We start from the raw sequence: 13,026 nt of genomic DNA, 5'->3' as shown, positions 1-13,026 counted from the left end.
TCGTGCACGTACACCACAACCGCACACGTTGGTTGAACTGGCCGCAGCACTCCAGGAAGAGTGGAGAGCAATCCCCCCAGGAAAACATCCGCCGTCTGATTCGTTCTGTTCCGAGGAGGTGCACTGCTGTGATTAGAGCTCGTGGCTCTACAACGAGATACTGAAGACAACGCCCCCTAGCGTAAATTGAGAGTTCGATACTGACCTGCATTAACTGTTACCTTATACCGTGCTGACCTAAGGTTCACCATGTCAAATTTCATGGCATTCTCTTTAAAAATACAAATGTAATAACCAGTTAAAATTGATATAAACATTACCCCAAAAAACAGGGGTTGCGTTTCTTTTTTGAGAGAGTGTATTTGAAATGTGTTTCCATGCAAATATGATAAGAACTATCATTCAGGGATATTTCACCCTTGATATTGCACAGAGCCAAAACCAAGGGGAATAGGAGTCTCATATGAACCACTGGTACCCTGGCTTGGGGAGGGTCTCCTGATTGCCGGGGGGACAACGCTGGTACCGAGCTCGTCGTCTCCTTACCCCCGCCTTCCACTTCGACATCCTCAAACCCTACATCGACGTCTCAAACAACGCCATTGACACCATGCTGGTAAGCCAATTACGACATGTTACATGCATACAACACATATAACTTCAAGTTTGCAATGTTCAAATGATACCTCACTTGTGTGATAGGGCACACCTGCTGATTAGTTAACACAGGTTTGTGTCAATAGCAATCATGGTTGGTGATGATGGAGATGGTTGGTGATGATGGAGATGGTTGGTGATGATGGACGATGATGATGGATGATGGTGATTGATGATGGCTTATGATTGATGATGATGATGACGATGGATGATGATGATGGTTGATGGTGGATGATGATGATGCATGATGGTTGATGAAGGATAATGATGATGGATGGTGGTTGATGATGATGATGATGATCGATGATGGTTGATGATGATGGATGATGGATGATGATGATGGATGATGTCTGATGACGGATGATGATAATGGATGGTGTTTGATGATGATGGATGGTGTTTGATGATGATGGATGATGGTTGATGATGATGGATTATGGTTGATGATGATGGATGGTGGTGGGTGATGATGAGGGATGATGGATGATGATGGTGGTTGATGATGATGGTTGATAGTGATGTTTGATGATGTTGATGCTGATGAAAGATGGTTGATGATGATGAAAGATGGTTGATAATGAAAGATGGTTGATGATGATGGATGATGGTTGAGGATGATGGATGATGTTGATGACGACGGATGATGACGGTTGATGGCTGATGATGCTGGATGATGGTTGATGATGCTGGATGATGGTTGATGATGATGGATGATGATGATGACGATTGATGATGGTTGATGATGACGGATGATGTTGATGACAATGGATGATGACGGATGATGATGATGGTTGATGGATGATGATGCTGGATGATGATGATTGATGATGATGATGATGATGATGATGATGATGATGATGATGATGGATGATGATGGATGATGATGATGATGATTGATGATGATGATGATCGATGGATGATGATGGATGATGATGATGGATGATGATGATGATGATGATGATGATGATGATGATGATGATGATGATGATGATGATGATGATGATGATGATGATGATGATGATGATGATGATGATGATGATGATGATGATGATGATGATGATGATGATGATGATGATGATGATGATGATGATGATGGATGATGATGATGGATGATGATGATGATGATGATGATTGATGATGGATGATGATGATGATGATGATGATGATGATGATGATGGATGATGATGATGACGATTTGATGATGATGATGATGATGATGATGGATGATGATGATGATGATGATGATGATGATGATGATGATGATGATGGATGATGGATGATGATGGATGATGGATGATGATGATGATGATGATGATGGATGATGATGATGATGATGATGATGATGATGATGATTGATGATGATGATGATGATGATGATGATGATGATGATGATGATGATGGATGATGATGATGGATGATGATGATGATGATGATGATGATGATGATGATGATGATGATGATGATGATGATGATGATGGATGGATGATGATGATGATGATGATGATGATGATGATGATGATGATGATGATGATGGATGATGATGATGATGATGATGATGATGATGATGATGATGATGATGATGATGATGATGATGATGATGATGATGATGATGATGATGATGATGATGATGGATGATGATGATGATGATGGATGATGATGATGATGATGATGATGATGATGATGATGATGATGATGATGATGATGATGATGATGATGATGATGATGATGATGATGATGATGATGATGATGATGATGATGATGATGGATGATGATGATGGATGATGATTGATGATGATGGATGATGATGATGATGATGATGATGATGATGATGATGATGATGATGATGATGATGATGATGGATGATGATGGATGATGGATGATGGATGATGATGGACGATGGATGGATGATGATGATGGATGATGATGATGATGATGATGATGATGATGATGGATGATGATGATGATGATGATGGATGATGATGATGATGATGATGATGATGATGGATGATGATGATGATGTGTAATGATGGATGATGATGATGATGATGATTGATGATGATGATGATGGATGATGATGGATGATGATGATGGTGATGATGATGATGATGATGATGATGATGATGGATGATGATGACGATGATGATGATGATGATGATGGATGATGATGATGATGATGATGATGATGATGATGATGATGGTGGATGATGATGATGATGGATGATGATGATGATGATGGTGATGATGATGATGATGATGATGATGATGATGATGGATGATGATGGATGATGATGATGATGATGATGGATGATGATGATGATGATGATGGATGATGATGATGATGATGGATGATGATGATGATGATGATGATGATGATGATGATGATGATGGATGATGATGATGATGATGATGATGATGATGGATGATGGATGATGATGATGATGATGATGATGATGATGATGATGATGATGATGATGATGGATGATGATTGATGATGATCGATGATGGTGATGATGATCGATGATGATCGATGATGATGATGATGATGATGGATGATGATGATGATGATGATGATGATGATGATGATGGATGACGGATGATGAAGGTGGATGAAGGTTTATGATGATGGATGGTGGTTGATGACATTGGATGATGGTTGATAATGACGGATTATGGCGTTTGATGATAATGGATGATGATTGATGAAGATCGATGATGTTTAATGATGATGGTTGATGATGGTGGATGATGGTTGATGATGGCCGATGATGGATGATGATAATTTATTATGATGGATGGTGATGATGGCTGATGATGATGGATGATGGCTGAAGATGATGATTGATGATAATTGATGATGATGTTGATATTGTGACTGTATATAGTTCTTCCTGTATACTTCCTTTAACTATCACTGTCCCTGAGTTGTCCTATCCTTCAGCGTCAGCTTATACGTCAGGCTTTAGGTGACATATTATACAGAATAAGTATTATCCACTATGCTTGACCTGACCACGGTATAGTTGAAGCTTGAGACACTGAAGTTCCGGGTTTGACTACCTGTATATAGGAGGGTCAAGTCGTGTTAGGTGCCCCAATTCAGAGCGAGCTTCACAACAGTTGGTCGCGATATACTTGGGTGAGTGAGTGAGTTTAGTTTACACCGCGCTCAGAAATATTCCAGCTATATGGCGGCGGTCTGTAAATAATGAAGTCTGGCCCAGACAATCCAGTGATCAACAACATGGGCATCATTCTACGCAGTTGTTATACGATGACATGTGTCAACCAAGTTATCGAGCCTGACCACACGATCCCGTTAGTCGCCTCTTACGACAAGCATGGGTTACTGAAGACCAATTTTAACCCGGATGTTCACGATTGCTATTTACTTGAAATAGTGAGGACTCGGATTCAGTTATTCACATGATTCCAATGTAAGCTGAGATCATTCTGCGACGTGAGCATCTTACCTAACACGATTTGGTTAACAGGAGAAGATTGACAAGCACGTGGAGGAAGGCACCAGCTTCGAGTTGTTCAACATGGTCGGCCTGTGTACATTTGACATCCTGTTGAGATGCGCCATGTCGGTCAAGGAAAACATACAGCAACAGGGGTGAGTACGGGAGTTAGATATCTTACATCTCGGGCGAATACGGCGGATCTGTCAGACAGCAGTATGTGTAAGAACGGTGAATGACAGACAGGGTCATTTGAAGTAATGAGAATAAAAAATGATGCACCATCGGAAAGTGTGGAGAATTTTTTAGACAGCAGCAAGGACTAGTACGGAGAACTGGACATGGGACAGCAACATAGGCGAAAACGAGGACTTATAATAAGCAGTTTGTCATAATACGAGGAATTATTACCCGTGAAGATCCAGGTTAGAATTCATTTTCAGTAACCCACGCGTGTCGTAAGAGGCGACTGACGGGATCCGGTGATCAAGCTCGCTGACTTGGTTGTGACAATATGGGTGAGTTCGGAGAATGTGATATGCACCAACACGGGTGAGAACGGACACAATATGACAATATGGGTGAGTTCGGAGAATGTGGCATGCACTAACACGGGTGAGAAAGGACACAATATGACAATATGGGTGAGTTCGGTGATTGTGACATGCACGAACAGGGATGAGAACGGACAAAATATGACAATATGGGTGAGTTCGGTGATTGTGACATGCACTAACACGGGTGAGAACGGACACAATATGGCAATATGTGTGAGTTCGGTTAATGTGACATGCACTAACACGGGTGAGAACGGACACAATATGACAATATGGGTGAGTTCGGTGATTGTGACATGCACGAACAGGGATGAGAACGGACACAATATGGCAATATGGGTGAGTTCGGTGATTGTGACATGCACGAACAGGGATGAGAACGGACACAATATGGCAATATGGGTGAGTTCGGTGATTGTGACATGCACGAACAGGGATGAGAACGGACACAATATGGCAATATGTGTGAGTTCGGTGAAGATAAGATACAGCAACACGGATAAGAACGGACACAATATGACAATATAAGTGAGTTCGGGGAATGTACGAATGTCTTATAGCATTATTATCCGATTTTTACGAACAAAAGATATATTTTGCTTCAGATAATATATTTTAATGTATATGTATATAATTAACGATTTACGTTCGAACCCTGTATTTTTAAACAGCTGAGTACTTTGCTTTCAGGGAAACACACCCGTATGTAAACGCAGTGAATGACTTACTCGCCCTGGCTACCGATCGAGTCCTGTAAGTATGAGAGAATACCTCGGGCCACGAGGTGTCCGGCAAAAACTTATACAAAGTGTTTGCTTGTTTGTTTGTTTGCTTGCTTGCTTGCTTGCTTGTTATTTAGCGCCGCATTAAGTATGTTCCAGCTGTATGGCGGCGGTCTGTATATAGGCGAGTCTGGACCAGATTGTCTAGTGATGAACAACAGCATGATTTCTGGCTTCTGGCGGGAATGCTTTTGAAGAAATAAGTTTAGCATACATGTCCTAGAGCTTCTACTGCGTGCGAATAGATCATCTAGGCAATGGAGCACGTAGAAATCGCGTAGATTAAAGAAAACGGCATCAGTTATGTAAGTCCATAGTTTAAAAAAAAAATTCTTTACAAGTGCCTGCAACCCATCATTGTGCCTTCAATATATTATATTTAGTTCTTCTGAGAGCAAAAAGCCCAAACTATTTTTGTAGAATGATGTCATTTACACAAAATAGCAGACAGAGTGAGTGAGTTTAGTTTTCCGCCGCTTTTAGCAATGTTCCAGCGAAATCACGGCGAGGGGAGAACGGAAAAGGGCTTCACACATTGTACCCGTGTGAGGAATCGATCCCGGGTCTTCGGCGTGACGAGCGTACGCTTTTACCAGTAGGCTACACCACCGCCCCACATTATATCAGAGGAGCTTTATTGTATTTTGAAGGCAATATTTGAACTTGTAAAAGTAATATTGTCCAGAGAGTAGATGGTGATACATTTGCTTTCAGTACCCCATGGCATCACCCTGACTTTATCTTCTTCAACTCTTCCTCTGGTAAGAAGTTTAAGAAACAGTGTGACTTTGTACATCGCTGGGCGGAGGACATCATCGAGAAGAGGCGACAGGCCTTGGTCAGTGTCAAACTTTGAAACCATTCATTTGTAGAAATGTCCTTGGTGATTGAAGGCCGAAATAGGACACACACACACACACACACACACACACACACCCAAATATACTGAGTAGTGTAACATTGTACCGTGTGTGGCCTTCATGTGAAACATTGTACTGTTTAGAATTGTACTTCATATGTAACATTGTATGGTAACATTGCAGTGTGTATGTAACTGTCTGTTTGTAAGATTGTAACGAGTATGTAACATTGCAGTGTATATTGTTGGAAATATTGTCCAGTGAATGTACTAATGTAGTGTTTTGTAACACTGTGGGAAGTGTATTATATGTGTAGTATTGTAATGATACTATAATAATGTGTACTTCTATAGCGCTATGTTCCATACACCAAGTGCATGCTCAAAGAGTATTCAAATAGACAGTTATTATAGGCAATTTTGAACAAACTCACTTGCCTAAGGTAAGACCACATGTATCACTTGTGCTTCGTTGTGGTGAAGTACTGAAGTCCTGGAAACTCTCAGGAGTCTAGCAGCTAAATACAGTCACCCATCCAAGGACTCTCCGCGCCCATCGTTGCTTAACTTCAACTGATTTGTGGCCTGGGCTCTAATAGGACCACGATCCACCACTGTAATTGTACTCTGTGTGGACATTGTACTGTGTGGACATTGTACTGTGTATGTACATGTGACATTGTACTCTGTGTGGACATTGTACTGTGTATGTACATGTGACATTGTACTCTGTGTGCACATTGTATTGTGTATGTACATTTGACATTGTAGTCTGGACATTGTACTGTGTATGTACATGTGACATTGTACTGTGTATGTACAAGTGACAATGTACTCTCTGTGGACATTGTACTGTGTATGTACATGTGACATTGTATTGTGTATGGACATTGTACTGTGTATGTACATGTGACATTGTACTCTGTGTGGACATTGTATAGTGTATGTACATGTGACATTGTACTCTGTGTGCACATTGTATTGTCTATGTACATTTGACATTGTACTCTGTGTGGACATTGTACTGTGTATGTACATGTAACATTGTACTCTGTGTGGACATTGTAGTGTGTATGTACATGTGACATTGTTCTCTGTGTGGACATTGTTGTGTGTATGTACATGTGACTTTGTACTCTGTGTGCACATTGTATTGTGTATGTACATTTGACATTGTAGTCTGGACATTGTACTGTGTGTGGACATTGTAGTGTGTATGTACATGTGACATTGTACTCTGTATGGATATTGTAGTGTGTATGTACATGTGACATTGTACTCTGTGTGGATATTGTACTGTGTATGTACATGTGACATTGTACTGTGTATGTACATGTGACATTGTACTGTGTATGTACATGTGACATTGTACTGTGTATGTACAAGTGACAATATACTGTGTGTGGACATTGTACTGTGTATGTACATGTGACATTGTACTCTGCGTGGACATTCTATTGTGTATGTACATGTGACTTTGTACTGTGTGTTGACATGCGACAGCGTAACACTGGTCTGTGGGTGTAAAACTGCAATAAGTGTACAAAAGTGTATTGTGTGACATTATGTTGTATACGTGTGGGTTCCCTTTGCGTGTTGCAGTTTTGTGTTCTGGTGTCCCCCGCCGTGATATTGCTGGAATATTGCTAAAAGCGGTGTACAACTCACTCATAGTTTGTGTTTGTAATATTGTGTGGTATGTAACATACGGTGTATTGTGTGTAGGAGAGAGATGGACCCCCGAAGACCCGCTACCTCGACTTCCTGGACGTCCTGCTCAGTGCCAGAGATGGTGATGGCAAGGGTCTCACCCCGCTAGAGATCAGGAATGAAGTCGACACGTTTCTATTTGAAGGTACGGTCACTATCCCTATATCAGGGATACTGTCTGTGGCATATATCATTACTCAAACAGGGACAGTGTTGTTGCCCTTAGCCTTTTTGATGAAACAGGTATTGCAAGCATGAGCATGTGCATCTGACTGACTGAGTTTGGTTTTACGCCGTTTTTAGCAATATTCCAGCAACATCACGGCGGGGGACACCAGAAATGGGCTTCACACATTGTACCCATGTGGGGATTCGAACCCGGGTCTTCGGCGTGACAAGCTAACGCTTTAACCATTAGGCTACCCCACCGCCCCGCATGTGCATCTGACAATATACAATCCTAATGCAAGGCCTCACTGTTTTAGAAACATCGTTGTAGCTCTCTGATCCAAAATTAAATAAGCAAAAGGTCTATTTTAACTGATAAGTGTCTTTATGTTTATTTCCATTTCCTGGAAAAAGTTTCCTTGCCTAATGTACTTTCATGTACTTTGCATTGGCCAGGACAGGGATCCAGAGCTGACGCTTTTCTGTAGTATTGCTCTCTATATAAATTTAAATGGAAGAGTTCACTTGTGGCAGGGGTATCTTGAAAAGGTGGGACGGAAGTCTGCAAATGCTTTGCTGTTCACCGCCTTCAGATTCGTTATTGCTGTCAGGAAAAGTGTGTCAGCATATCTTTTAAAGTAGATCTTTTGTTGTAAAGGTCACGACACAACGGCCAGTGGGATATCATGGACGCTGTTCACCATGGCCTCCAAACCGGAGTTCCAGACCAGGATACAGGAGGAACTGGACACACTCCTGGACGGAAGAGAGTCCAAGTACATCACCTGGTAGGGCACATTACGTGGTATAACGCATTATCTGGAAGGGCACATTACATGGTATTGCAGATTACATGGTAGAACGCATTATCTGGAAGGGCACATCACATGGTAGGGCACATTACCTGGTACAACGCATTATCTGGAAGGGCACATCACATGGTAGAAAGCATTACCTGGAAGGGCACACCACATGGTAGGGCAGATTACATGGTAGGGCACGTCACCTGGCAGGAGACATCAACTGGTAGTGCAGATCACCTGGTTGGGCACCTGACGTACATACCCCAGTAGGGCATATTCCTAGGTCGGGCACATAACTTGAAGGGCTCATATTCGGGGAGAGCAGATCACATGCCACATCTCGGGGTTGTTATACCCGGTAAGGCATTGCACCTGGTAGTGAACACAAGTAGAAATAAACATTTCCTGGAAATGCATAAAACGGTATGATTCTTCCCCTGGTATGGCATATTCCTGTTGTTTTTGAAATCCGAGATCCCCACTTACAGATTACTCTTCAGAACTAGTTTCTGGCTTGGTTTGACGCCACACCAAACACTTTTTCAGATCTTCAGAAACCGATTAGCCTCATATTTGGACATTGATGAGCCTTCTGTAGGTGGAACCTTCATGCAACCTGTATATGTTATTAATTAGGGATGACATCCCCAAGATGGAGTACCTGACACGATGTCTAAAGGAAGGGATGAGGTTCCACTCGCCTGTTCCGTTCGTCAGTCGGGAACTGGAACATCCTATGGACATCGACGGGAAGGTTTTTCCGGTTGGAACACTCATTTCACTAGGAATATGGCAAGTCCATCACAACCCGGACGTATGGGAGGACCCAGATGTATATGACCCTGATCGGTTTCTGCCCGAGAACATCCAGAAGAAGGACAGCTACGCATACATCCCCTTCTCCGCTGGCCCGAGGTAATCCTCCATGCTCTCGGGGCTCTCTGTAGATTTACATACTAGAGCGTTAGTGGGTGTGTCAAGCTGTTACCCTGAAGGGTAAGGAATACCTTATGGCCCATGGTAATACCACAACAGCGGTGGGTGTGTCGAGCCAGTCTCTCTGTAAGGCTAGGATCGCATTGGTTCCCATAGTAATACCACATCTTTAGTGAGTCTATCTGTACAGTTAAGATAACGTAGTGCCCGATGGTAATGCTACACCTTAAGTGGATGGGTCAAGTCAGTCTCTGTCGGATTGAGATAACCTATTGCCCCATGGTAATACTACAACTTTAGCGGGTGTGTCAAGCCAGTCTCTCTGTAGGGTTAGGTTTGTTGTGATAGCTTTCTTACTCATAATGGCGGATTCTAATGCTCTAGTTTATACAGAAACATGAAATATTACTCGTATCCCCAAGATTGAACCTGACCATCGAAAGTAAGAAATTAGTTCGTTCTTTTCACTTAAAATGAGCGACAATCCATCATTCATTATCCGATTCCTACTAAAGATATTGTTAAAGTTCAATGTGTAACAAAAATCACTTTTGCAGCCCCTTTTCTATGAATTAAACCGTGTAGAAACATGATAATCTATTGACAATACAAATTACGTCTCTATAGGGTTTTTTCGGGAACCGATTTGTGATATTTCATTTCCGCTTCACAAATATATCCGAAAAGAACATGTGATCATGCTGATATTTACTTTCCAGAAACTGTATCGGACAACATTTTGCCCTGAACGAAGAGAAGCTCATGCTTGGAAGAATCCTTCAAAGGTATATTGTCTTTAACGATTGATCATTATATGATTTCAATCACGGGTAACCTGTGATGTGATGTCAATCACGAGTTAAAATTGGTCTTTGGCAACCCATGTTTGTCCAAAGAGTCGACCAACGGGGTCAGGCGACTTGGTTGACACACGTCATAGCATACCACTTGCGTAAATCAATGTTCATGCTGTTGACCATTGGCTAGTCTGATCCAAAATCGATTATTTACTGACCGCCGCCATATTGCTAGAATATTGCCGAGTGCGGTGTTAGACAACAAACATATATGCTGCAATGTGGAAAATGCGTGTTTATTTCGTGTTCCAGATACAAGTTAGAGGTAGATACAAGCCACAAAGTGGGACGAAGGAATGCCGCCGTGATGAAGTCAACTGAAGGACTGTGGGTGTTCGCTAGACACAGACACTGAACATTCCAACAGAGGGCCTACTTTCTATTTCCTTGACCACGCTGAATGCGGATAATGATATTAATCAATTACCTTCAGTTGATCAAACATCTTTGCATACGACATGAAGCAGGAGAGCTCTGGGCTCTGGCTTCTGGTCATAGATATTTAAGTTAGTGAGTGAGTTTAATTGCACTCAGCAATATTCCAGCTATATGGCGGCGGTCTGTAAATAATCGAGTCTGGACCAGACAATCCAGTTATCAACAGCATGAGTATCGATCTGCGCAATTGGGAACTGATGACATGTGTCAATCAAGCCAGCGAGCCTGACCATCCGATCCCGTTAGTCGCCTCTTACGACAAGCATGGGTAACTGAAGGCTCATTCTAACCCGGACCTTCACGGGTCATAGATATTTAAGAGCATCAGACAACTCTTCTTCAAAATAAGGGTTGCAAATCAAAGGCCTTAAAAATTTCAAAACATCTTAAAATGTGGAGAACATTATATAAATTTGACGCATCCTGGAAGAAAATGTACTTTCGTAGTTTTACTTCTTCGTATGGTACCGAGTTTCTGCAGTTGAACAAGTGACATGCCTATGCAAGTGTTTGTATCAAATGCCATCGGTTCACATCACCTTGTATCATCAGCATTTCATGATGTGTCAATAATTGTGATATAGTCGTAATTCAATAATCTGATTGTGATGAGATTATTCCTGTCAAAATACTTCATATTTTACTAACATAACACCATATGTTATTGGATGGGATATTTCAGATATGTTAATGCAGAAACAAATTATTGAGATGTTTTGTTAGACTTAGTCGCTTACTGATCAAACTATCAGATCAATGATTTGTGTTCTTATTGTTGTTAACACTCAGCAATAGACCAACTGTACAGCGGCGGTCTGTTATACTCAAGGCAATCCGACGATCAACAGCATGAGCATCAATTTACGCAATTGGGGTACGATGACATGTGTCAACCAATCAGCGAGCCTGACCACCCGATCCCGTTAGTGGCCTCCTACAAGCATGGGTTGCTGAAGACCAATTTTAACCCGGATCTTGAAGAGTCATCAGATCATTGATGCCATTATGACAGTGGTAACAGCCATCACTGTTGAGTGAGTGAGGACATTGTGTTCTACTTCATCACTGCGGTGAGCAGAGTGATGAAGGAACAGAGCAGATGGGGAACGAAAACACTCGGCCAACCAGCTCACAGTTTGTACCTGACCTATTGTCAACAGTTGCGTCTTAAATACATGGGGTTCTCTGGATGTACTTAACCCGGAAACACCTGGCGCGGTTCTTACTTGTGGCTGGACAGGTGGGGTAGCCTCGTGGTTAAAGCGTTCGCTCGTCACGCCGATGACCCTGGTTCGATTCCACACATGGGTGCAATGTGTGAATCTCATTTCTGGTGTCCCCTGCAGTGGTACTGCTGGAGTATTGCTGAAAGCGGCGGAAAAGACTCTTACTCGTGGTTGTAAACACACACAGGACACTTTGCTCATGAACAACACACTACGTTATAGAAGCATGTAACAAATGAATGTAATGATTGTCGAATATACATATAAAGTATTTCAACCCGAATTGTTCGTCGTGTTAGAACTCTTTTCAAGGATTCATAATGGGAATGACACAGCTAAAACAAAAAACTACAGCCACCCACCCCACCCCCACCCACCCCCACCCACCCCATCAGAAGAGACCAAATCATCTGACAGTTACTTAAAGAAGTCCAAATCATTTCCATAGGAATCGAAACAAAACACAAATGCCAACAATCTGCAAATAGCAAAAGACACCACAAGATCTGTTTGATATATCTGCCAAGTCTTGTTGAAAGATATTGAACGGTTGTGCTCCGGAAACGATGCCC

The 13,026-nt window shown here is 41.9% G+C and overlaps 1 protein-coding gene and 1 long non-coding RNA gene across 2 annotated transcripts in view; both read left to right on the top strand.

Moving 5' to 3' along the window:
- LOC124265616 (ultra-long-chain fatty acid omega-hydroxylase-like) overlaps positions 1-11,389 on the top strand; it is a 28,987-nt gene extending 17,598 nt beyond the window's left edge. The window contains exons 3-11 of the mRNA XM_046700403.1: positions 434-616; positions 4,149-4,273; positions 5,366-5,428; positions 6,172-6,295; positions 8,042-8,171; positions 8,853-8,982; positions 9,634-9,912; positions 10,653-10,718; positions 11,043-11,389. Of these exons, the coding sequence (XP_046556359.1) occupies positions 611-616; positions 4,149-4,273; positions 5,366-5,428; positions 6,172-6,295; positions 8,042-8,171; positions 8,853-8,982; positions 9,634-9,912; positions 10,653-10,718; positions 11,043-11,145 (1,026 nt within the window). The 5' untranslated portion in view covers positions 434-610 and the 3' untranslated portion in view covers positions 11,146-11,389. The remainder of the gene's footprint in view (positions 1-433; positions 617-4,148; positions 4,274-5,365; positions 5,429-6,171; positions 6,296-8,041; positions 8,172-8,852; positions 8,983-9,633; positions 9,913-10,652; positions 10,719-11,042) is intronic.
- Positions 11,390-11,457: 68 nt separating this feature from the next.
- LOC124265614 lies at positions 11,458-12,737 on the top strand. Its single transcript, XR_006895494.1, has 2 exons — positions 11,458-12,279; positions 12,325-12,737. It is a non-coding gene; the product is annotated as an uncharacterized LOC124265614 (long non-coding RNA).
- Positions 12,738-13,026: the final 289 nt, after the last annotated feature.

This window comes from Haliotis rubra, unplaced genomic scaffold (assembly GCF_003918875.1).
Source record: "Haliotis rubra isolate DU_JTF1 unplaced genomic scaffold, ASM391887v1 Scf988, whole genome shotgun sequence".
In the NCBI taxonomy this organism is placed as follows: Eukaryota; Metazoa; Mollusca; class Gastropoda; order Lepetellida; family Haliotidae; genus Haliotis; species Haliotis rubra.
Note: the sequence above shows the minus strand (reverse complement) of the source record. Positions and strands in the feature narration are given on the sequence as shown.